At 58.0% G+C, this 24,502-nt stretch overlaps 3 protein-coding genes across 3 annotated transcripts in view; 2 read left to right on the top strand and 1 right to left on the bottom strand.

Moving 5' to 3' along the window:
* Positions 1 to 24,502, top strand: part of ASH2L (ASH2 like, histone lysine methyltransferase complex subunit) — a 370,425-nt gene that overhangs the window by 214,894 nt on the left and 131,029 nt on the right. The gene's annotated exons all lie outside the window — the stretch shown is intronic.
* Positions 1 to 24,502, bottom strand: part of RAB11FIP1 (RAB11 family interacting protein 1) — a 99,865-nt gene that overhangs the window by 4,519 nt on the left and 70,844 nt on the right. The window lies entirely within an intron of this gene.
* Positions 8,058 to 10,545, top strand: ZNF703 (zinc finger protein 703). The gene is made up of 2 exons (XM_049831312.1): positions 8,058 to 8,276; positions 8,691 to 10,545. Exons 1-2 carry the CDS (start codon positions 8,064 to 8,066, stop codon positions 10,083 to 10,085), a joined length of 1,608 nt encoding a protein of 535 aa, XP_049687269.1. The 5' UTR covers positions 8,058 to 8,063; the 3' UTR covers positions 10,086 to 10,545.

Here is a 24,502-nt window from a genome sequence, read left to right as displayed (position 1 = left end):
CCCTATCGGCAAGAACTTCCCAGAGCCACTGAGAGCCATCTTCGGAGCTGCTCCCATTTTATCTCGGTAGCCAGACAGGTGCTGGCAATACTGGTCTGGCACTGGGTGCCGGGCACCCACAAGCCGGGTGCCGAGCTCTCCGTACCACGCAGCTGAGCATCCCTGGTGCCAACACAAACCAACGTTTGCCACGGCCACGTGGCACCACCAAACAACCCACATCACAAGCCGCGACTGTGCAAAGCTCAGCTCCGGTGGGGACCCCAGCCCTGTGCTGGGCACCCCACGGCTGCCGGGGCCACGGGTACCCCTTGCTGCAGCCGCCCGCTGCCGGGGAGTAATTGGGTGCAGCAGCACATGCTGCAGGGCTGCTTTAATCCTGCTCCAGGTGGCTGCAATCCAGTGCAGGATTTACAGTGCCCTGACCCTGAGCTGTCAAGAAGGAACAGCCAGATTAATGGGGTGGGCGGGTTCGTGCAATAATCGTTTGTTTGATGTGACAAGCCTGATAGGCGTTGATTTACTTACAGACTGATAGGCTTTTAATTGAGCACCTCCGTCCCAGTCACATCAAAGGCAGAGGTTGACAAGGGGCCCCTTTTACCAAAAGCTCCCAGTGACTGACAGATCCTGGATGCTAATTCTCCTGGGGAGGGGGGTTCCCTCTTTTTCTCTTCTTGGTTTTTTGTTGGGTTTTTTTTCCCCTCTGGATTGGTGCAGAGAGAGCCCCTGTTCTTGCAGGAGGGGGTGCCTCTCTGCCCCCTCCCCATCACACTTACTCAGAGCCCACTGGCAAAACCAATCTCCCCCCTCCCGCACCATCCAGCCGGGCTTTTGTCCGCCTCCACAAGAGGTTTTGGGATCCCCCTGCCTCCTCCTCGCTGCCAGGTGGCTGTCGGCCACGATGCCCAGGATGCTGCGGGCAGGAGGGCACCCACTTCCCCATGGCATTGTCCCCGGCAGCGTCCCCATCGTGGAGATGGTCGCAGCCCATCTCATCCCTGGGAATGCCCTTCCTCTACGGGGGGCTGGCGGGTGCTCCCCACCTGCCTGGTTCTCTGTCCCCAAAACTTGGGTGCTGGGGTTTTAGGGTTGCTCTGGCTAATACCACTCCTAAACAGTGGCATTTCAAAGAGGAGGGATGTTGACCTCTGGGTTGTCGCAGGTTCCTTGCCGGCACGGTGCCACACTCCTTGGCGGCATCGGCATCGCACCTTACATCCCTCCCCAGAGCCAGCGGGGCGGCCCGGCACCTTCGTCCCTGTCACGGCATGCTTTGGACGGGACCGCGACGGTGCAGACAAGAGCATCCCACAACGGTCCCGGCGGTTAATGAGTATCTGCCCTCCACCGCCACGCTGGGTGTGCAGCAAGTGCCTGTCACCAAACCCACCTCTGGGTCCAGCGGTACCAGAAAATAGACAAAAGGTGGTTTAAATGGGCTGAAAAGCGGGAGGCAGAAGCCAATCCATGGTTGGTTTATCCGTGATTTTCTGTGTGTCAGGGAGGGTAACCTGCCTTACCTGTACGAGAGCTCGTGGGATTCAGTTACCCACCGAGAAAAGAGATTTTGTGAATTAGCTGTGGATGGGCAAAGAGAGAAAAAGTCACCGCAAGGCGAGTGCTTGGGCACACGCGTGTGACCACGCACGCAGAGCACGTGTGTGCCCATCGACCCACCAAACGGATCTGGAAAAGCAAAAGAAAAAAACCCCGAGTGGCTCAGACATTTTGTGAAAGACTTATGGGAGATTATACTCTTAATGGGAAATTTAAGGAAGCGGGTATAAATCACAGCTCTTTTCTCTAACCTGTGGTGTAGCATTCGCCTGAGCCTTTGGGCTGGATTAGCTCTGTATATTTATGTTTTAAAGTCTGATGTGTTTTTCAGTATCTAAATATAAATTATTTTTACTGTATCAATGATTAAATATTTTTCTTTGAGATCATAGAGTCCAAAAAAATAAATGTTTCTGAAAAGGCATTCAAAAAATTTAAAAGAAGAAAAAAATCCCTCTGAGAACCCCTTTTGTCATTTGCAACCAATAAAAATGCCTATTGTTATGAAGGGCTCATAAATAATCTGATTTTGGCATGCTTTCATACCATACAGAAAATGAATAAATTAAACTTGATTTACAGCCTTTTTCATTTTTATTAGAGCCGCTCCAAACATTTTATGTAACGTACATGCCAGATGAGCTACACCAAATGGTTTGAGGCTCTGGTCCTGATATTATAGAAATTAAGTTGTTTTAATTTGCATAGTTTAATTAACTAATACTGGCAAAGAAAAAAAGAAAAACAGGTAAAAGTGATTTTTTTCTTGTGGGTGTCTGAGGACTAAATGAACCCACCAAGGCAGATCCCCCACAAGCGCTTGAGCCGGTGCCAGCCGTGGGAAACGCCTGCGTCCCCACAGCACTTTTGGGTGGGCCGGTGCCGTGGGCAGCACCCAGCCACCCCAGGGCCCCTTCCCACTGCTCTCATGGTGGTGGACATCGGGGTGACTGTCAGCCCCCGGGTTTAGAGATGGGGAAACTGAGGCACATCAGCGAGACTGCTTCATACAGCTCTCTGTAGCGCTACCGTGACGTTAAGTAAGACTGGGTCATCGGGGGAAATACCCCAAACTCTCCTTCCTAACAGCCCGTCGTTGTAAAGACCATCATTCTGCTTGCAGTGGCAGAAAACTTAGAGATAAACAGGAAAAAAAAAAAAAAAGGCTTAAGTAAAGTGGCTGTGACCCGACATCAGCCCCGCTGCCTGTTTTGATCCGCTGCCCATCCCTGCGAGGAGCGCAGAGCTTCCCTCCCCTCCGAAGCACTTTGATAAGTGTGGGATGTTCTCCTCCCCCTCCTGCAATTTATCCCGTAGAATTTCACACCAGGAAACAGCTTCATTACATCAACAACAGGAAGACCCCACTGATTTGTCACACAGAAAAACAGCTGTTAGTCACACATCAAGGGAATAGTGGGGGGAAAATAACCCTCACCTTTTTTTGCTTTAATGTTCACGCTGTTCTTTAATGTTAATCGCTCTGCAGAGGAAAGCAGGCTACCCGGCTATTCAATAAGTAACCATCACCCAGTGAGTATCAGTTATTATCTAAGTGTCTTCCTGCTTTTCCTGCTACATGATTGCTTTGGAAAGAAAGATTAATTCCAACTTTAAAAAAGAAAACACTATTTTTATCATTGCCAGAAGTCTATATGGGTTTAAAAAAGAAAAAGCACTTGCTTGTCGTTTTACATCTTGCAATTTTGTCAGTTGTTTTAAAACATGTCTCCTGTAATAAATAAGATCATTTTTATGCACTTGTTCTGCAGCTAAAAGCGAGGCCTCAGCTCGCGCGGCGCTAGGGAGAGGTGGGACTCGGGACTCGAGAGCGGGGCAGGGAAACCGCTGACTCGACACGTTTTCTTCCACCGAGGCAGCTGGAGGGGCTGCGACTGCCGTGGCCTCATTTACAGGGTGGCTAATAGAAGATGCTTTACCTACAAAATAGCAGGTATGCAGCAAGCACCGACGCGCAAAGAAAAGCTTGGCTTTTAAGAAGCGTCTTGGATGCCCATCCTGCAGCGACGGCCGGTGCCGGCCCCTGACCCGCCCCCCCCCCCCCCCCAGCTCTCCTGGGCTGGGACCGCCGTGGGACCCACCGGAGCAAAGGCCACCCCTCTGCCCCGTGTCTCTTAGCAAACGTCCCCTTGTTGCCCTGTTGAGGTGGGAGATGGTGCCCATCGGCTCGACGGGGCCGGCGAAGCTGCTCCCCACAGACCCCCTTTTGCCAGACGAGGAGCATTTTCCCAGTTTCCCTTAAACCGCGTCCAGCAGCAATGAAATGGGAAAGGCATTTATTTATTCCAGAGTAAGAGCGCAGCGCAGAGAGAGACGCCGGAAGAGTTACAGTGGTTTAAATTCACGTCTTATCTTACCCCACCACGATTTTCCGTGCAGGCTGCAGCTCTCGGATGCCTCTCTCCTTCTCCACCCGCCGCTCTGCACCCCCAGCTCCGCTGGCACTCGGGGTGCCCGTGCCCGGAGCTGGCGTCTGTTCATGCCGCGGTACGGAAAACTCACAAGGCTAAGGGCCACCTTCTGCGTATCAGCAACGCAAGAACATGTTGCAAAACTGGAGAGGATTTTTCCGCTAAAGGGGAGGGCAAAAACAGAGAATAAAAGCGCCGAGGGCTAGAGAATGTGTTGTCCATAGGCGTCTCTGCACTGTTACTGGCTGCCGAAGCAGGCAGGTAAAGAAAGACACTTGACTCCCCAGGAAATACACTTTCTTTTGACGCAGTTAATATTTACGTATTTAATGCCATGCTTTGTATAATGACTGCCTCAGAAAGCAATTTCCTCAAAGTCAGGACTGCTGTCCTACCCATCACGAAGGGCACGCATCCTGCGCAGGCAGCTCCGCAGGCAGGGCTGGGACCGAGGGGGTTTCCCGCAGGCCCTGCACGTCACTCATTTCCTAATTGGCTTTTTTCTCACTCTTTAAAAATACCTGATGCATCGTGTGTGCCTTCCTCTGGAAAGCACCTTTCTGCACCACCCAGAACCGGTGGGACAAGGCCAGAAAGGGGCTGGGGGAGTGAGGGGCACCTCTGTGGTGTGTGACACCCGAAAGCCCTGCCCGGGACTCATCCCGAGTTACTGAAAGATCTTAAACTTAAAGAAAAACACAATTCCCTCTTCCACGGCCGTGCTTCGCAGGTTGCAAAAGCATCAGAGTCCATCAGAGCTGTTAAGGCTCTGCGCTGGGGATTCGTCCTTGGAAAAATAAAACCTCCTTAATAGCAGCCCAGGTGGGGCAAGCCCTGATTAGGGAGCAAAAATATCATTAGTCATTTCTGAAAGCGCTCACGGAGGCTTTTTGTCTTCTTTGGCTTTACTTTTATTCAAAATATTTTGCTTTTCATTTGGTGCCTGTGTAATTTTTCTTTGGCAAGCGGTCTCGCTTATTTTATTTGAAAACCCTTTGTGATGGGCAGTCTCTAAGCAGAGAGTGACTTGTCCTGGAGCAGAACCGAACATGAAATAGGGAAGTTTCACTTTCTCCCCCTCCGGTTAACCATTCACCTTAATGAAAACAGGACCCACGTGGATTTTAGAATGAAGACTACAACCAGAGATGGTAAGGGCACCAACACTAAGCAGGATTCATCATTATCCATGACGACTCTTGGATGGAAGTTTTAATCCAGCAAACACAAGCTGAATCCAGAAATGTTCTCCGCTGTGCCAGCAGCAGGGCAGGATCAGGCCTCTGAAATGACCCGAGCTTTGGGGGAAGCGATAAATGCAGCCCCGGAGGTATTGCCGCTTCGTGCTCTCCCTCCGTTTCAGCATCCGCCGGGGGAACCGGCCTCGGGAGCGCTGCCGCATCGCCGCTGCTCTTACGCACTCGTCCCACCTTATTTTATGTTATTTTGTTAAAGCCGTGTTGTTGTTGGCATACAACTCGAGTGACTTTGAGGAAAGATTTTTTTTCTCTTTCCTCCTTACTTGAATGGCTCCTTTGAAAGGCAGCGCCTCTCCGTTTACAACCCCGCTGTCCGGACTGAATCAATCTTGCGGTCAGCTTCGGGAGGGGGAAAAAAAGAAGAAAAAAGCCTCACAAAGAGGGAAAATTGACAGGTCCAACCGTCGGCGTGATTGATAGAGGTTGGACAACTGGGACTCTACGTCGGGCTGCGCCAGGGCGATGCTGGCACTCGCCGGGGAAATCCAGCAAAGCCTTTTTTCCTAGAACCCGGTGCAGAGGGGCTTGATGAGGGGTGACCGCATGAACTTAATAATAGCGACATTGTTGGAACATAAAGCATCTCTCAGGAGCTAATATGATTAATTAGAGGTGTCTGTCTCCCTCTCCCTCCCTGGGTAGGCAGGAGGCACTGAAACCCAAACCCAGAGAGGGCAGAGGTGGGTCCGTGCCGTGGCACGGCCCGGAGCCAGCACCCAGCCCCAGGAAAGCTGGTTTCTCCCCACCAGTCCCGGCTCCGCCGCCAGCAATCGCCGTGCAACCCGCTATTGGCAAATGATATGCCTTCAGCCAGAGGTACATGAAGGAAAACACGAAAATGTCAAATATCCAGAGTCATAAACATGCTGGTGGCACACCATGCCAGTCAGAGGGACGGGGTTACCGCACTCTCAGTAGGGAATTTGTTCCAGATAAGCCTTGATTTTAGCAGCGCAACGATGACATCACCCCCATGCACTAAACATTCATTCCTTCGCTTTTCAGTACCTGACCCGGCAGACGGGTTCAGCGTGTGCAGTGCGACACGCGGCTGCCTTGCATTGCAGGTGGAGCATCCCTCCAGCTCCCCACCTTCCTTTCCTAAAGACACCACATCGCGTTTCTCCAGGCCAAAGGTTTTCAGTACTCGCCCCAGCCCGTCCCCCACGACTTTCTCCCACGACCCCACATCCCCATCCCTTTGCGCATCTCTCCCCGAGCCCCCCTTCTCCCACCAGCTCCCAGCTGAAGCCCAGGAGAGCCAGGGGAGCAGCTCCCCACCCCACCAGGACCCCACAGCCGCCGCACGCTGGACATCGGGCCAGGCTCGGCGAGATGGGGTAAAGCTCCAAGATTTATCCATGTGCCTTGGCTCCTCATGGAAAGAGCCTGGCTGATCTCGGTGGGACGGTGGTTTTCAGCTCCCCCCCTCTGACTGTGGAGCCCCAGGGGTTTGTGAATTTAATTCAAAGATGTCTGGAAAAGGTAACTAGAAATAGGAAGTTAATTGTTGGGAAGCTTAATTAGTTCTACAGCAGTCTGCACCGTCACTGGCAAATTTTTAAGACTGCAAACCAAAGAAAGTAGAAAAGCCCTGAAAGAGGAGAGTATTGTAGGTCCGTAAAGGAACTGCTACTTTTTGTGGGACCCGGGTTAAGATCAGCCCCATTTGTTGCATTGCAGGTGCCCTGGGCGCATCCCTGACGGCTGCATATTTATTGATGGTGTGAAATGATCAGTGAACTGTTTGGTCACTGCCCCAAGAACAGAAAATGCTGTGTGATAGCCAAGCGCTGCCGGTGTTAAAAGTAATTTAAATGCTGGTGACTGCAACGCATGCAAAATAAAAAAATATGTACGCAACCCGCGTTGGCCCTTCAGGTTTGGGTGACACGACTGTCCCACCAGCAACCCCAGCGCTGCCCCAGTTTGCGCACAGGTTGCCTCTGGGACCAGCAGGGACCTCCAGCTGCCTCTGCAGGGACACGGGGGCCTCGCTCTGCCCCACCTGGGTGTCCGGCCCCCGGGCAGGGTGCTGGCAGCCCTCGCCCTGTGTGGCACCGGGGTGGCATGGGGCGCAGGGCATGCATGCTGGGTGCAGGGTGCAGGGTCTGGCCTGGGTGCAGGGGTCAGCCTGGTGGCAGGGCACAGGTGCTGGGTGCGGGTTTGGGCGTAGGGCACGCAGACTGGGTGCAGGAGCGCTGAGCCGTGCCGTGCAAAGCCGGGCAACGGCAGCCGAGCCGTGCCGCGCCAGCAGTGCCGTGCCACGGTGCACCAGCTGAACCACGCCATGATAAGCCGTGCCGTGCCAGCCGAGCCGCGCCGCGCCGTGCCGTGCCAGCCGAGCCGCGCCGTGCCAACCCACGCCAGCCGCTCCACGCTCCGCCAGCCGAGCCGTGCCGATCCCATCCCATCCCATCCGATCCGTACCGTGGGCGGCTCTCCCCCACGCGGCGGCGCGGCGCGGGGCGGCGGCGGCGGCGGCGGCGGTTCGCCCCCCCCACCGGCGGCTCTCCCCGCCCCGGGGGCCCGGCCGGGCGCGGATTGGTGCGCGGCGCCGGCCCCCTCGGAGCGCGGCCGCCATCGGGGCTATTTGACGTGTCGGTGGGGCCGGGGAAGGGTTTCGTCTCGCCGGGGCCGCCGCCGCCGCCGCTCCGCCGCCCGCCCGGCCCGGCCCGGCCCGGCCCGGCCCCGCGGAGCCCGGCGTGCGCCCCCGCCCCCCCCCCCCCCCCTCCCCGCTTCCCTGCTTCTTTCCCCCCACCCCCACCCCACCCCCCCCCCCCTTTTTTCCCCTCGCCGCCGCCCGCCCCAAATGAGCGGTGCCCCCGGCGGGCCCCGGCCGAGGACCCCGCCGAGCCGCGGAGCCGCGGGCGCCCCGTCGCCCCGGCCGCCCCCCGCCGACCCGCTGCGCCAGGCCAGCCGGCTGCCCATCCGCGTCCTGAAGATGCTCAGCGCCCACGGCGGCCACCTCCTGCACCCCGAGTACCTCCAGCCGCTCTCCTCCACGCCCGTCAGCCCCATCGAGGTCAGTGCCCGCCGCTTCCACCCCCCCCCCCCCCCCCCTTCCCGCTTCCCCGGGGTCCGCCCGGGGCTCCCGGCTCTCCTCCCGGCCGGGCTCTTCCCTGCCCGCCGCTCCCGGCTCCCCCCCTTTTCCAGCCGCTGCTTCCCTGCCTTCTCCCCCCCCACACACACCCGCTGCAGCCCGGCTCTCCCCCCCCCCCAACCCCGATCCTTCTCCTCCCCGGCCGGGCGCGTCCCCCCCATCCCCCGCGCCCTGGCTCGGCGCCGGGCCCGGCCCCGCTGGACCCGGAATTTTGGGGGTTGAATGGGAGGTAGGCAGGGGGGGGGGGGGGGGGAAAGGCCGAGCCGGGGACGCCGTCGGGGTCCCGTTTCCCCCCCCCACCCCCGCCCCAGCTTACCGGCTCCGCTCCGCCCGCAGCTGGACGCCAAGAAGAGCCCGCTGGCGCTGCTGGCCCAGACCTGCTCGCAGATCGGCAAACCGGACCCGCCGCCCTCCTCCAAGCTGAACGCCGTGGCCGCCGCCGGGCTGCCCACCGCCGAGAAGGAGCCCACCGCCCGCCCCGCCGCCCTGAAACCACCGGGCAGCGGGGATTCGCCGCCGGAGGACAAGTCCAGCTTCAAGCCCTACTCGAAGGGCGGCGGGGAGCCACGCAAGGAGGGAGGAGCGGACAAGGCCGGTTTTCGGGTGCCCAGCGCCGCTTGCCCGCCGTTTCCCCCGCACGCCGCCACCGCCGCCGCCGCCGCCTCGCCCGGCGGTTCCCGCGGCGCTTCGCCGCAGCACGCCGACCCCAAGGGTGTCGAGGAGAAGAAGGAGCCCGAAGCGGGCAAGCCCAGCCCCGAGGGGACGGGCGGGGGGCTGGGGCGCGGGGCGGCGGAGCCCGGGGCGCACGGCGAGCCCCCTTCGGGTCGCAAGTCGGAGCCCCCCGCCCTGCCGCCCTCCGGCCATGTGGCCCCCGTCTCGCCCTACAAGCCGGGCCATTCCGTCTTCCCCCTGCCGCCCTCCAGCATCGGCTACCACGGCTCCATCGTCGGCGCCTACGCCGGCTACCCCTCCCAGTTCGTGCCCGGGCTGGACCCCACCAAGCCGGGCCTGGTGGGCAGCCAGCTGCCGGGGGCGCTGGGGCTGCCGGGCAAGCCGCCCAGCTCCAGCCCGCTCACCGGGGCCTCGCCGCCCTCCTTCATGCAGGGATTATGCCGGGACCCGTATTGCCTGAGCTACCACAGCGCCTCGCACCTGGGCTCCAGCAACTGCTCCAGCTGCGTGCACGACCCCGGCAGCCTGAAGAGCGGATACCCCTTGGTGTACCCCACGCACCCGCTGCACTCGGTGCATACCACGCTCTCCTCCAGCGGCACCCCCAGCCTGCCCGGCCACCCCCTCTACACCTACGGCTTCATGCTGCAGAACGACCCCCTGCCCCACATATGCAACTGGGTGTCTGCCAGCGGACCCTGCGACAAGAGGTTTGCCACCTCGGAGGAGCTGCTCACCCACCTACGGACCCACACGGCCCTGCCGGGGGCGGAAAAACTCTTGGCGGGTTACCCTACCTCCGGGCTGGGCTCCGCAGCCTCCTGCCACCTCCACCTCCCGCCCGCAGCCCCCGGGAGCCCCAACACGTTACCCGCCTCCCTCTCCTTGAGGAGCCCACACACTTTGGGACTAAACAGGTACCACCCCTACGGCAAGAGCCATTTGCCCACAGCCGGCGCCCTGCCGGTGCCCTCCTTGCCGGCCGCCGGACCTTACTACTCTCCATACGCGCTCTACGGCCAAAGACTAACTTCAGCTTCTGCACTGGGATATCAGTAACTACGGCGGCCCCTTCCCCTGCTCCAGCCTCCTCCTCGCCCCGGCCCCCCCTCCCGCTCCCTCCTTGGACTGTGTATTTATTTACTGTATGTTAGCTTAAAGCTGGGAATATAAGTGCATTAATACACCAATGAATCAATGGTATGCAAAAAGTCTGTGTCCAAAAAAAAAAAAAAAAAAAAAGAAAAAAAAAAGAAAAAAAAATTCTTTACTTTGCAGGTGTGGGGCTTTTATTTTTCCCTTCTGTTTCTTTTGAAAAAAATTTTTTTCCCCTCCCCCTTCTTAATTTCCCTCCTGAGAAATTCTTGCATGACTCCTGACACACAAGGCGGAAAAAAGAGAAAAAGGCATTTTCCTCCTCCCCCTCCGTGCTTATCATTCTGGGATTCTGTTCTTCTTCGTTTGTAAAGTTAACAGATGTAATTTTTTTTTTAATCTTTTTCTTCCCCCCCTCCTTTTTTTTTTTTTTTTTTTTTTTTTTTTTTTTTTCCCCCAATGTGTTTGGGGGCGGCAGCGGTGGAAGGCCTGGCCGCCCCCCCCCTCCCCGACTTCCCCCCCCCCCCCCCCCCCCAATCCCCATCCCCACGCCGCGGCTTTTCCTCGGCCAGCGCCGCTCCCCACCCGCGGCCGGGCCCCGCCGTGGGCCTCAGGACCGTGCGTCCGTATGTGTGTCTGTGTGTCCGTGTGTCCGTCCGTGTGTCCCGTTCCCCACCCCCCCCCCCCCCCTCTCCCCGGGGCAGGGGCGGGGGGGGCCGAAGAGCGGCGGCCCCACCGGGCAGGACGCAGCGGGGGCCGCGGTGCCCCCTCGGCCGGAGCAGCGGGAGGGCGGCGAGAGCGTGGCGGGTGGATGAGCTGCGGCTTGGTAAGTCTTTATTTTGTTAATAAATGACTCTTGGTTATATTCACCCTGTGGTGTCTTCTCTCGTCCCTCCCCACCCTCTAAACTACCCGGACCCGCCGCCGCGGGCTGGGGGGGGGGGTTCGGGGGGCTTCGTACCGGGACCTGGGGGGGACCGTACCGGGGGGTTCGGGGTGCTCCGAGCCGGCACCGGGGTGTGTGGTGGGGGGGGGGGGGGGGGGGGGGGGAGCTCCGTGCCGGGGCCGTGGGCTCCCAGCACCATCTAGCGGCGGCGGCGGCGGTCCCGAGCCCCCCCCCCCCCCCCCCCCCCCGGGGCTGGCGGGACCCAGCCCGGCACCGAGAGGGGGCTCTGCCGCAGCCCCCCCGGGCATCGGGGTCCGTCCCGGTTGAGGGTGGGAGGGGGGGGGGGACTCGGGTAGGAGAAAAAAAGGGGGGAACCCGGCCCCTCCCCCCCTTCCCTTCGGTTCCTTCCCCCTCGCGTGTGTGTTGGCCGGGGAGGAAAGCGAACGGCGGGTTTTCTCGCGTGTGGCGGCGGAGGGAAGCTTCGAGAAGGCGTTTGAGCTGAAATCGGTGGAAACAGCCCCAGTACTCTGTGTGTGTGTGTGTGTCCCACGTCCCGTCCCCCCCCCCCCCCCCCCAGACGCTGCGGGGAGCGGATGGCGGGCCCTCTCCTAGCAGAGAATGAAGTTTTAGGGATCAAAATCACAATATAAACAGGGGCCTGCACCCGCTCCCCGTCGGACGCGTGTGGGCAGCTGCGAGATGGCGCGGAGGCTTCTTCCCCCCCCCCCCCCCCCATTTAATTTTTCTGCTGTCTGTGCAAGGGGCGCGTAGGGGGGGGTGATAAATGGCTCTGCCATGGGCATGGCTCCCATCCCTCCGGCGGGGATCGCCAGCTGCCCGGTTGTGTCTGCCACCGCCGAGCACCGAGCCTGCGGCTGGGCAGGGGGCTGCTGCCTGCCCAGACCCACTGGGCAGCAGCAAGGGGGGGGCGGCCGTGCTGCTGCCCACCCCACGCCCTGAGGAAGGGGCTTTTATTCTAGCAGCAGCCCAACCTTTGCAGCAGGACCCCCCCCCGGCCGTGCCCCAGCTCCCCCTTGAAATCCCGCGTGCGCCTATCACCCCACATCACTTTTTCCTGCTGTTGAGCGCTTTACTCCTGTTGCATTTTGGGTGAGTCATGCAATTAATCCCAGTTAATTGCCTTCTCTATATTGCCTTATGCCCTGTGTTTAAATTCCTTTGTGTCCTTTGAGTTGAAAAATAATGCGCTTAGAACAGGGACTTGTTTTGCCAAGGGGGTTTTTTTATTTTTCTGCCCGCTCCTGCAAGCGTGGCCGCAGGCGTGCGGCCAGCAGGGAGGGCCCTGGCCGGGGTCTCCTGCTGGAAATGGGAGAGGCTGGTGGTGCCGGGGGCCAGACTCCCCTCAGCCGGAGGAGGGGTGGGCAGCACCGTCCCCGAGCTCCCGGAGGCTCGGGGGAGGCAGGTTTTGCGGGTCCGTGGCTACCCCTCGCTCCACGGTGGACGTGGCTCGGGTCCAGCTCTGCCCAGGGTCTGCCTGTGGTGGTCCCACTCCTTCGGGGCGGGATATTTGCAGGGTGAGGGCATGGGATTTGCAGGACTGGGTTCAGAGCAGAGGGGGCTTTGCTGCAGCCGTTGGCTGTGCCCGGCGGGCAGCGGCAGGAAAGGGGTGCCAGGCCTGGGCTATTGCAACCGCGCCGGTGTCTCCTGTCCCCGTGTTCCAGCGGGATGCTGAACCCTTTGGCTCAGGGCGTTGCAGCCGACGTTCGCCGCGGAGCAGGGCATTGCGGGGCGTCGGGCAGAGCATCAGTGGGGCAGCTCCTGTGCTACCGTCCCCTCTGCCGCGGAGCTCCGCGGTGGCATTTGAAGGCATGCTGGGCCCCACTTTTCCTTCAGGAGCATCGCTGCTCCGTGGATGCGGTCCCCATTCCCACCGGTTATGCTGCTCGGTGTCGGACTCGCTCAGGCGCCGCACCGGCGTAAATCACTGCTCTTCAGCTGCAGCGCCAAAATGCCATGCCTCTCGTGGGTCCCTGCCGCGGCATTTTGTTCCCCCGTGCTTCTCCCTGGCCGTAGCCACTGCCAGTGCCACTGGAGAGCCTCGTGCCACGGGGCGAGAGGGCGATGCCCATGGACGTGCATGAGGTGCGATAGCTCGGTGCGGCCGACGCTGAGTCTCGGGGCTGCCGGGGCCGTGTCAGTGAGTAGCTGCTGCGGAGCAGCCCGGGCAGGAGGCGAAGGGCTTGCACAGCCCGCCGTCCTGCTGGAGTCCTTCGCCCAGAGCAGGGCAAGCTGCTGGGTGCATCCTCCCCTTACGGCAAAGGTCCGTCTCCCCTCTCCCCCCAAACCCCTCCTGTGCCAGGATGCTCTCGGCTCCAAAACCGAGCCTGTGCACCTTCCCTCCACCGATGGTGGGAGCTGGATGCTGCTCAGATATGTCCTGCTGTGCAGAAGGTTCCCTGAGGAATATTTTTTCCCCTCCCTAAAGACTGCAGCACTGGGGCCGGACTGTGTAAACACTGCAAAGTATCATCTGACAGCAGTTGACACTCGGGGGCTTTATCTGCTAGGGAATGATTGTGTTGCCAATATATTAAATAACTGCCTATGTAATGTATGCCCAGGTTATTGCAGAATTCATTTTATAATAAGAGCACTGGGATGCACTTTATTAATCATTCTGTCTAACAACCTGCACTCCACAGTTTCAGTTTGATTTGATTCAATCCTGTCTTTCTACAAAATATATGGCTGAGTGGGTCGGATAATGTATGGCTTAATTTAGAGTTGTATGGGTTTGAATTACCATTTTCATAATGTGCTGTGCATTAATGTGTTGCATCATTTATACAGAAAAATGTGCGAGGTTTCAAACCTCTCCGGGAGGCAAAAGTCACCTAAAGGCAACGCGGAGCGACAAAAAAAAGGCCCTTTCAAACCCAGGTGGTGGGGGGTGGGTTTGGGGTGGGAGGGCAGGGGCCGGGGTAACACAGGTGGGTGTTGGACACGGGCACAGGGAGGGTTGAGGCTGTACCGGCGGCTCCCCTCCCTATTGCACAACAGCAACTTTTCCAGCTCACCCCGAGCTGCCGGGGACCTCCAGCGCTTGACTCACCGGTGACCCCGGTGCCGGCGCTCGCCGCAATCGCGCCCGCCGTCAGTCACCCCGCCGCCGCGAGGAAAAAGCTCTGATTATCCAAATACAGTCATTAAAGGGGAAATGTGTTTTTAGGACTGTCAGAGTGATTAATGAGGGTTAGCAATCCTTGCAAATGCACTTGTTTAGTCTAACTGGCAGCCTCTATTTTCCTATTGATTTATTGCGGCAGTTGCCGGGGCCACGGTGTGTGTGGAAAGAGCCGGGACGCGCCGGGACTGTGCGCTATTTAAACGGCGAGCATGCAGGGCTGCGTGGTGCGCAGTGGAGGGGCACGGCACGCTTTGCTGTGCCGGGCCGTCGGAGGCAGCCGAACAAAGGCAACATTATACCTTGTGCCGGGGAAGGAATGACTTGGACGCACACGCAGAACAGCTCCGCCGTGCTGTGTGCCTTATAAATATCCCCGTTTGTAAAGCCCAAAGCCCATCTGACCACAAATGATCTGTCCACCTAATAAATATGTGAATGAAAGAGCAAGGCCGTATTTTTGTTGTTGTTTTCCTTCCTCTCCTGCACGCAAATCCCCGATGTCTTTTAGGTGATGCAGAGGTGTCTGCCCGCAGACGTACAAGGCGTTTCAGAGACCAGACCGGAGCACAGAGTCTTCGAGGGCTGGTGCGCGCCCGCCAAGAGGAGGTCAGGTCAGGATGCAGAGGCAAGGGCCGGAGCAGAAGCGATGGTGGGTGGACGAGAAGTTTCTCAGCTGCATAAAGCAGCTTTTCTTTCCATGTGAGCCCTGGTGGAAGCCCTGGAGAATACGGGCTCTGTGTTCGTTCTCCCAGCCGGAGTGGTGTGGACATCTCCTATCCCCGCGCTCATCCCGGAGGTCAGGGGTTTGCTTTTGGGGATGCTTCGTGCTGCGTGTGCCGAGAGCAGACCTGGAGGGACAGACCCACGCTCAGAGACAGCCCCGGCAGCCAACAACACCGCTGCAGGCAGAGCTCCTGCTGCCCGGGGCTACGTGCCAGAGCCGGGAAGGGAGCAGCCAGCAGCGGTGACTTGGAGCGGATGGGGCAGCCTGGGGGCACCGGGGTGCGAAGCTGCGCTCCTGGTTTGCAGCCGTGAGCGTGGCCCCGTGCCGGAGCCCAGCGCTGCCCTGGCCTGTGGTTTGCCTCCAGCCAGTTTGAGCCGCGGGACAGCACAAATGACGAGAGGCCTTGGAGGAGGCGAGTGGAGAAGAACAAAGACCTCGAGGTGCTCAGGGAGCCCCCCCAAGCCAGAAAAGCGTGGGCAAGCACCCTGGGCGCAGCGGTGACCAGGAATGCTGCGAGTGGGAGAAGGCTTTCATATGGCTTTGAATGACAGCTGAAGAGCCGCTGCCGTCGCTTCCTTGGCCATAAATCGGTGTGCGGTACGAATTCTCCCAGCGGCACCAACATCAGTTTGCAACAGCGATGCACCGACATCTTCCCCACCGTGCCAGGACACCCGGTTTTGGCTGGTCACCAGTTACCCCATGGGAAGTGCCCAGTGTGACCCATGGCCGTGGCTCCCCTCTTCTTCTGCAATGTCTGATCCCGGGTGCTGGAGCCGGCCGACCCACGCTGGCTGAGCGTGGCGATCCGGCACAAGTGCGGGGCCACTGGCTGCAAAACACCCCGGTCCTCGGGCTGAGCCCCAACCAGCGCTGGGCTGCAGCCGCTCCCTGCAGAGCGCAGCCCGGCTCGCGCAGATTTACACTGGCACTCATGTAAGTGATACTGTTCATTACTGTGATGCATGGTTAATAGTTATCTCTCTGTTTATTATCATGATGAATAACTGAAGAGTCGTAATTCTGTATACACAAATGTTTCAGCTAAATGCTCGCTGGAGAACGCTGGGGGAGACGCTCGGCTGACAGCTCAGTTTACAGAGTATATTCCTTTAGCTCAATTCACAATAACAAACAGATTTCCACCGACCGTAATGTTTTCTAACATGGCGTTTAGGGAAACCTCCCGGAGCAGCTTTACTGTGACTTCATCCCACCTTCCAGCGTGGTGCACAAGGTGGGATGGGAGGAATGTGACCTCTGCAAGGACGGACCCACACAGGAGGCACCTTTGCAAGAAGAGACAGTGAGATGCCGCTGCTGTGCCAGCAGAGCTGACCTCGACGGGTTGAGCAGAGCTGGGTGGCACCCGTGGTGCTGTGCAGGATGCAACGTAACCTCGGCCAACATCTTGTGGTCCCAATCCCTCCTGGCATCGAGAGTCAGAGCCCTCCCAGCCTGGCAAAACCCAGAGGCAGGTGAAGGACGTGCAGCATCCTGGGCATCTGGTGGCTTTAGGGGGGCTTTGTAACTGCCTGTGAACCCAGCCTGCAGACACCCCACCGGAGCAGAGAACTGAAATGGCCTTTTTTTTTGCCCCTCCTATCTGCAAGAGGGCAGCTCCCCGGCGGCACGCGGGGCCACACCGGTGCCGCTGCCCACTGCGGCAGCTCATGCATCTCCACCGGCCACCAGTGCCTCAAAGGGAGAAGGAGATGCTGCTGCTCCAAAGAAAAAGGGACCGGTGGGAGCCTGGGGGTACTGGTGCCACCTCTCTGTGAGCAGCTCCCGCAGGAGGGGTGGTTGGGGATGCTCTGAGAGTGGAGAACAGAGGAGAGAGGGGGACTGAAGCGTTTGAAGATGTGCTGGATCTTCCTTGCTGAGCCCTCACTGCTGTCTCTGCGCTCCTCTCCTGCTGGGGAGGGAGCAGAGGGGAGACTGAAGCACCCAGAAGATTTGCTGCATTTTTCTCTCCTGGCTCATTTTCTCGCTACCACCCAGATCTGGCCGATGCCATGCTCCTCTCCCACTTTCCCCCCTAGCCAAGCTGGGTCCTGCAGCCCCTGAGTTCCACGCGGTGCCAGGAGCCCTTTTCCACCACCAGCATTTGGGGAGAAATTGGCCCTTTCACCATCCCAGCTCAGGGCCAGTGCCCACGTGAGGATGGGGCTGCTCATCACCCCCTCAGTGGCAAAGCCAGTGGCGAGACCGGGAGCCCTGCTCCGCTGGGCAGAGCTCCTATAGAAGTGACTAATTGTTTCTGCTGGAGCAATGGTTACCTTCGTGGGGTTTCGTTCCAGATCCCTGCACAGGCTCAGTGACGTCCGCGGGGCTGGAGCGGGACGGTGGCCAGGTCCTCCCTCCGAGGTGGGAAGAGCCATGTTCTGTGGAAAATGTCTCTGACATGAAGCAAAGTGCGAGCCAGGCTCACAGGGAGCTGCTGATTTGTCACAGGCACGGAACAACCCGAGGTTTGCAAGAAAATTATTGCTTAACCTGTCCCAGATAACAACCCCTTGCGTGGCAGGGCTGGGAAGGGGAATTTGCCGCCCTGGCTGCTGGGAAATGGAGCCGAAAAGCCCTTTGTTCCTTCTGGGGTTTCTGCACGTCTCTTAGGCTCTGGTTGAATTTTGTATTAGGAACAACTGCTCAGAAAGGGCTCGCTGGGTGCACGCCTCGCCTGCTCCTCCAGCTGCAGAGAAGTGCTCTGCCCCGATTGCCATTTTGGTAATTCCCAAACTTTCATGACTTGCATGCACCGGCATGGCACCGACCGGGGAATCCTGCGGCATGCACCACCAGCCCCCCGCACCCGCGGCTCTTACGCCAGCTCCCATCCGCTGCTGGCAGATGAACCTGCCTGGCTTCTCCGCGGACAAAAAGCCAGGAGAAGGCCTGGGGCAGGGCTCGGCCGGGTTTCTCCCCAGGGAGCAGCGTTAAGTGGAGCACCAGGCTGTCGCAGACGGTTTCCAGGAGTCCCAGCCCCAGCAGTCGGGTCACTTGCTGGTGCATCCTAGTGCGAGGCAAAGTCCGCAGTCCTCGCAGCCACAGAGGAAGCTCTTGCAGCGTTGGGGTCTATCCTGTCTTTTTTGGGGGGTCTGGCTCACACTGCTTGAGCACTGGGAGTTTGCATACAGCACCCTGCATGCTTGCAGATGAATTTGGGGGGAGATGGAGGCCAGGGCAGAGCCAGCACAGGGCCGACAGCTCCGGGAGCTTGGCAGGGGATGCTCCGTGTGGGCCAGGGCACGGGGAGAGCTCGGCACCGAGCCGCAGCACAGCTTGAGGGTGGGCAATGGGCACAGGAGCCCCTCCAGCTCACGGCCTTTCGTTGCTTCAGGTTGCACCCCACGTTGCATGCTGACACCCCTCCGCTTGCACCCCAGCGTGGTGCAGCGATGGGCTTTTGGGGAGAGGGGCCAATTTTCTCCGCGGTGCGAGCGTGAGGTGGAGCGGGGTACCAGGGATGCTGCCAGCATCCCGCATCCCACCGCCGCCCCGGGGTGCTCCTGCTCATCCCTCTCCCCCGTGCCCTTCTCTCGGCCGCCGTGAACGGCCCTTTTATCTCTTGGGTAGGTACAAATGGAGCTGTCAGATGCAATCAGCCCTGCGATATGACAGGTTGCGGGAGCCGGGGCCCCTCGAACAGAGCAGCCTTGTCTGTCAGAGCTGCCTGACACTCCCCATAATGGCCAGATGGATGAGACTCTGAAAGTAGGGCCCGGCGCGTTTTCAACTCTATTTTGGGTGAAAACACTTCTTGAAAGATCTTGAAAGGAGCTGGCAGTTTAGTAGTTCAAATGATTAATGAGCACTGGCTCTGCCGGGTGGATTTCTCGCGCCGTGCCAGCAGCCGGGCTGCTCCAGCGGGCCAAGACACGCTGCACTCCCCCCGGCTCCCCCCGCGCCCCCCGGCTCCCCCCGAGCCCCCCTGGTTTTCCCGGAAATGACACCAACGCGACAGGCCCCGCATATGGAAAAAGTTAAATATAAATTACTGCTGAAAGAGGCCTCGCCGAGCGGAGTTAGTTAAAGATGTTTATGGATTCAGAAACACGGGCCTGCATATGTATTTAGGGATGACAAATGTGATTCAATAAGTAAGGAATTTCTCCGTGGGCTGAGGCGGGACCCGCGCGGCGCGGGCGCTGCTCTGGGCTCTCTGGCTCGGCCGCGCCAGCACCATAAATCCTACAGACAGGCTTCTTTTTCCTTCCCGGGCAGCTCAGGGTTTATTTTCGTTTTTTTCCCGGATCGGACCGAGTCATTGCATCTCCTGCACTTTGGACGTGACAGCTCTGCTCCGTGCCTGGACCCTCTGCTTGCGTCCCTCGGGGCAGCTTCAGCGGGGACTGTGCTGTCCACACCATCACCGGTGCCAGGCACGTCCCCGTCCCCAGGCTCTCCCGTCCCCCCAGAGAGGCACGCTCAGCCGAGCAGCCGGACCCTTCAGGACTGTCAGTGGATGATTAATGACCAACAACTCCGAAACTGCCCCGATTGCCAGTTTGGGTGTTGTTTGACCCGGTGCTTAATGAGTTCAGATGTACTTCTGCAAGCCACTTCACGTGGGCAGCTGGGCAGTCTCATGGAGCCCAGTGGGGTGGGAGCACACACAGGCCCCCAACCCTGCCCTGTGCTCCACGCTGCTCTTGAGCATCTCGCTTGGGACACACAACGTCAGGGACCACAACAAACTAATGCGAGAAACTCCTAAACCAAACTCCAGCTGCTGCGGCGTGGGCCAGGCAGGGATGCTGGATCTATGGCAGTGATGCCAGGTCCATGGGAGGGATACCGGGTCCATGGGAGGGGTGCTGGGTCCCAGAGAAGGATGCAGGATTTGGGGTGACAAACCCCAGTGAACCTGCAGCAATGGGCAGCACAGGAGCTGGCTCCTCAGCTCTCCCCATCCCGCTGCCTCCGTGGGGCTTGTGGGGAAGCGCCTTTTGGGGGGTCAGCGCCCGGTCGGGCTTTTGACCGACAGCCACATTCCTTTGTCCTGATTTTATTTGTTAGCAGCGTTTGGCCTGGACACAGAGACAGCTAATGAGGGACTGAGTTTATTGCAGTTTGATTTTTCTGTTAAAACAATACAATAAAATAAATGCACTTGGAAATCTGGTATGTGTTTGTACATAGTAGATTTATGGCTCTGGAGGCTTCCAGAGAGACGCAGCCTTTCATTCCCTTCCTTATTGGAACAGATCATATTGCAGAGTTTAAAGGGCTCTGGAGTTGTGATTTATTTGAAGGGAGAAACTAGGGAAATCCAACTATCTGTTCCCTGGCTCAGATCATCTAGTAACTCCCTGGCCAAGGGGATGGATCTGCACCTCCTCCACAGACTTTTTTTTTTCTCCTCCTGTCGCTTACATTATTCCGCTCTAAATATATCACCGAGACAGGGCTGACTCCTGACCTGGGCTTCAGCACCTCGCCGAGGCTTCCCCAGCCCTTCCCGGAATGCCACAAATAAATCACCCTCCTGGAGCCCTTTCCAAGCTCCTTCACGCCGTTCATGGGAGGGGACCTGCATGGGGCCGGCTGCTGCCTTGATCCAGAGCAGAGATCAAGGCAGAGATCTTGTTTTTATCTCCAGAATCGGGTGGTAAATCCGTGCCACTGGTCCCTGCTTCCTTTCAAGGGAGCCCTTTCCCCTCCCTCACTGCTCTCCCAGCGTTTGCACGGACCCCGGGGTAGAGGAGAGCACAGTGGCTTGGATCCAGGTCAGGATTCATGCCTGAAAGCCTTCTTCATGCATTTCTTAACCTGCCAGCCCCTGCCTTGTTCTTGCAGCTCAGCCGGACCCGCTGTTGGGGGGATGATGATGCTGCTCCTGCATCCGAGTGGAACCATGCTCTGGTCTGGGGCTGCCGCGGCTGCTTCCCTCCCACCCTCATGGAGGAAAACTGTGTTTTGCCCATCTCTGAGGTTTCCTGCACCCCAGGGATGAAGCACCTCAACAGCTGTTATGGGGACAACTGGAGTATCAGCGCAATGGCTCGACACTCAGTGCTGCTGCGGTGCACCCCAGCATCATCCCAGTCATCCCAGTGGTTCCCATTGGCAAGAACAGGGTGAGACTGTTCCACCCAGCCTGAAAACGGGCTTTTTCTAAAGCATTTGGAATTTGCAGGCAGGAACTCTCTGGTTTTGGTACAAAACCCCTCCTGCTTCTCCCTGGTCCCGGGTACCTCTGGGACATTTGGGAATGACCGGTTTGGGTTCCGCCAGCAACATTCATCCTTCCCCATGCTGCGTTGGGAGGCCCACGGGAGGAGATTTCCCTTCTTCTGCGCCGTGACCATCTCGGCTGCAGGGCAGACGAAGAAAGGGAAGGAGCGACTGAGGTTTCCAGCCCAGGGGGTCCCAGCTCTGGCGGCCACTCTCCTCCTCCCACCCCCAGCTCCATCTCAGCTCCAGCCCGTGTTTTTTGCAGGGTATTTTCTCCCCCTGTGCACAGACGGGCTCTGTTTGCCATTAGCTTCCCCTCCTCTGCCCTAGGAGCTGATCCGAGTGCTAATTCTCACGCATGTTTTGAGTAAATCTACTTTCTTTCCCGGGATGAATTGTGGTTTCCAAGTGCCATTAATCATTTCCCTTTAGAAAACAGCGTCGGGGGGCTGGAAACATTGCTCCTTTATTTACTGGGAGGATGACCTGGCACGCTGGCGCCCGGCCATGGGGCTGGCGTCTGTGGGACGATGTGGAGCATGGAGCAAAGCCTTGGGGTGAGCTCCCCTCTGCTGTGCTGGGACAGCAACATTGGCTTCCACTGGGATCATCCTCTCCAAGGACGAACCGCCCAGCCCCAAGGTTAGGGGTGAGCAAGAGCCTGTGGAGCAAGAGGATGGAGGATGGAGAGGAAAATTCTGCAGAAATGCTACGTGTTTTAACCCTTTCCCAAGAGCCTCTTCCCAGAGGAATTGTTCCCCTGGGAGCTTGTTAGCACCATGAGATGTGTCGTGGCGATGGCAGAAATGCCAACCCTGTTCTCTGCCTGCCCCAAGTGCTCCTCGAAATGCCTGGGACATGAAATCAGGACCCTCTGCTTATCGCCCGTCAGTGAGACACGGGTGGGCAGGGAGTCAAAGGAAACTTCTCCTGCCCCGATTGCAGCCAGGGTAAAGAGGTACAGCGAGCACATGTGAACGGTTTCCTCCTTTCCAGCTCAGGACTGTCAGAGGATGATTAATGGCCAACGCCGCGGAACTGCCTTGATTGCCAAGTGCTGTATTGTTAGCACTGACATGTAACGAGCCCGGACATACTTTAACACAATTCTGCACCGTAATCTGCAAATAACGTTCGATAGACTTAATTTGTTAAGTATTTCCCCCCCCACACAGTCCCTCTCCCCACCTCCTTTCCCTTTCAAAGCCATGTCAGAGTGGCCAGGGGCCTGGCCAAGTTCCCTGCAGCCCCCCAGCCCCACTGCAGCACTGGCAGCCCTGGCTTTTGCTCGAGTTTTCCCTCACTGGGTCGGCTGCTCCTTTAGGTTTCAGCTAGGGAGCAGCTTTCTCTCTTCTCCCCAGCCAAACAAAAAATCAACTTTTTATGCACATCCAACCCTGTGCAAACTCGGTCCCCTGCTGCCGCTGTGCTCCAGGGGGAGCTGCAATAGTTGCTGGCAATTTTGGGGTTCCACCAGATGACTTTGGGGCTCGCCATGCCAAGAAACAGGTTACCACGCCAGCTGGCACCTGGGTGAGGGTCCCTTTGCACCCAGAGCAGCTCCCAGCTCCCGGGTAAAAGCCCCAGCACAGCCGCAGTGAGCTACAGCAGCACCAAGCGCTCATGGAGCACGATTCATCCTCGAGGCACTTTACAAACATCGTATTAAATAGTTATTAGGCATCACGGTTAGCAAAGTGCTGGGTTTGCCTTTTAGAGCAGCTTCCCCCAGGAGCGCCAGAGCGGCCAAGCCTGGGGAGGAGAGCTGGGCCATGCCGGAGGGTGCTGGGAGCACCGTTGGATGGGGACAGGGACAGGGACAGGGATGGGGATGGGATGGAAATGGGGATGGAGATGGGAATGGGGACGGGGCGGGACTGGTGAGCAAGAGCTTTCCACCCCACCGCTCCGGTTGCGCATGGAGGTAACCTTAAACGCCGAAGCAGGAACCGTGGGGACAGAGTTTTTCCACCCCTATTCACAACTGTCAGGCGGTGATTAATGGCCAACAGGCTCGAAATTGCCTTTATTGCCAGCCCGGCATTGTTACTTGTGACAGCTAATGAGGTTAGACAGACTTTTACACAGCGCTTTACGCTGGTCCCGGCAGAGCAGCCCCGGGGGGGTCGGTGCCCCGGGTGGGGGGACCCTCCCCGCTCCCCAGCAGTGACCAAGCCCGGGCACGTCCCAGGGGGGCTGCCCGCCTGCCAGCCTTGGGTCTGACCCCCACAGGGCTGGGGAGAGGCAGCAGGCAGGCTGGGACCGTGGTGCTAACGAGCGCGCTCAGAGACCTTCCAACTTGTCTCAATTAACTTTGCAGTAAAACCCGCAAGATATTTTTATATGGGTTCCACTGCAGTGGGGCAGGGAGGAACGGGGCAGGGATGAAAAAGTTTTCAAGTGCCGGAGAGAAAGGGGTGTAATAAACCATTTGTTCATATAAAAAAGCCTGTGCTGTTAAAAACCAGAGAGCTGCGGCACAGACACCACCGAATGTTCCTGGCCCCGGGTCCAGAAGTAATGATTTTCTTGGCTTTTTTTTTTTTTTTTTTTCAGGATTATTACAAATAATATTTACCTTTGTGCTAGTTCACATCTTGATGCTGTTAAACACGTGGCCGCAGCTGGTTTCCCATTCAGGGTAATGATATAGCGCCGATGTTATGAAGCAAAACCTCGCCTGCAAGCCAGAACACCCCACATTTAAAAATCTATTACTTTTCAATATTATATGAATGTATTTTGCTTCAGCTCAGAGCAATTTCCTAGTTTACCCTTATTAAACTGAGAGGGGGCTGAGCAGAGGTTCTTGATTTATGAAACACATACTAGATTCATTAAAACCTTTAAAGATTTAATACATTTTATCAAGGCCTTAAATCTGGGCAAGCGTTTTAAAAAAAACCTAATACAGAGTGTATTTCATCTCTGGCGCCCTTTTGCGCTTATTTAAGAGCTGTAAAATTTGGATTGACAAATATCGCGGATATTTCATTCCTTATTTCTAAACGGCGCTGAATCCTCCTGACAGGTTTGTTATATATAACCCTCGGAGATCTATCAAGTGTAAAGATCAAATTATTCTCCTTTATTGACATTTTATACGTCTCTCCCATGTTTTTTAAGTCCCCTTCAACAATTATAGAGGTGGAAGATTTAATATGTTTTCGCCTGGCCTGTCACTTTTCCCTTTATTGCCCCTCCATCTCCCCCAACAAGGTCCAAAGGGGGGAGCGGGAAGGGGGCTCCATCTTGGCGCGGAGCGGGATCCGGGGGAGCGGGGCCGTGTCCGGGCCCACGGGCGGCCTGGGATGGCTCCCACACGCGAGCCAGAGGTCAGCGCAGGGGAGAGCCTTCCGTGGGTGCCTCCCCGGGTGCCAGGACCCCGCGGGGCCGGGCGGAGCACCCCGCCGCGCCGCCCTCCCGTTCTGAGGGGACGCGGGGCT

This window comes from Accipiter gentilis, chromosome 28 (assembly GCF_929443795.1).
Source record: "Accipiter gentilis chromosome 28, bAccGen1.1, whole genome shotgun sequence".
In the NCBI taxonomy this organism is placed as follows: domain Eukaryota; kingdom Metazoa; phylum Chordata; class Aves; order Accipitriformes; family Accipitridae; genus Astur; species Astur gentilis.
The sequence above is the reverse complement of the archived record's forward strand: the minus strand, read 5'-3'. Positions and strand labels throughout refer to the sequence as shown.

Coding starts and splice junctions, on each gene's coding strand:
- ZNF703 (XM_049831312.1), top strand. CDS start 8,064: ATGAGCGGTGCCCCCGGCGGGCCCCGGCCGAGGACCCCGCCGAGCCGC. Junction 8,277..8,690: donor CGCCCGTCAGCCCCATCGAG/GTCAGTGCCCGC, acceptor CTCCGCCCGCAG/CTGGACGCCAAGAAGAGCCC.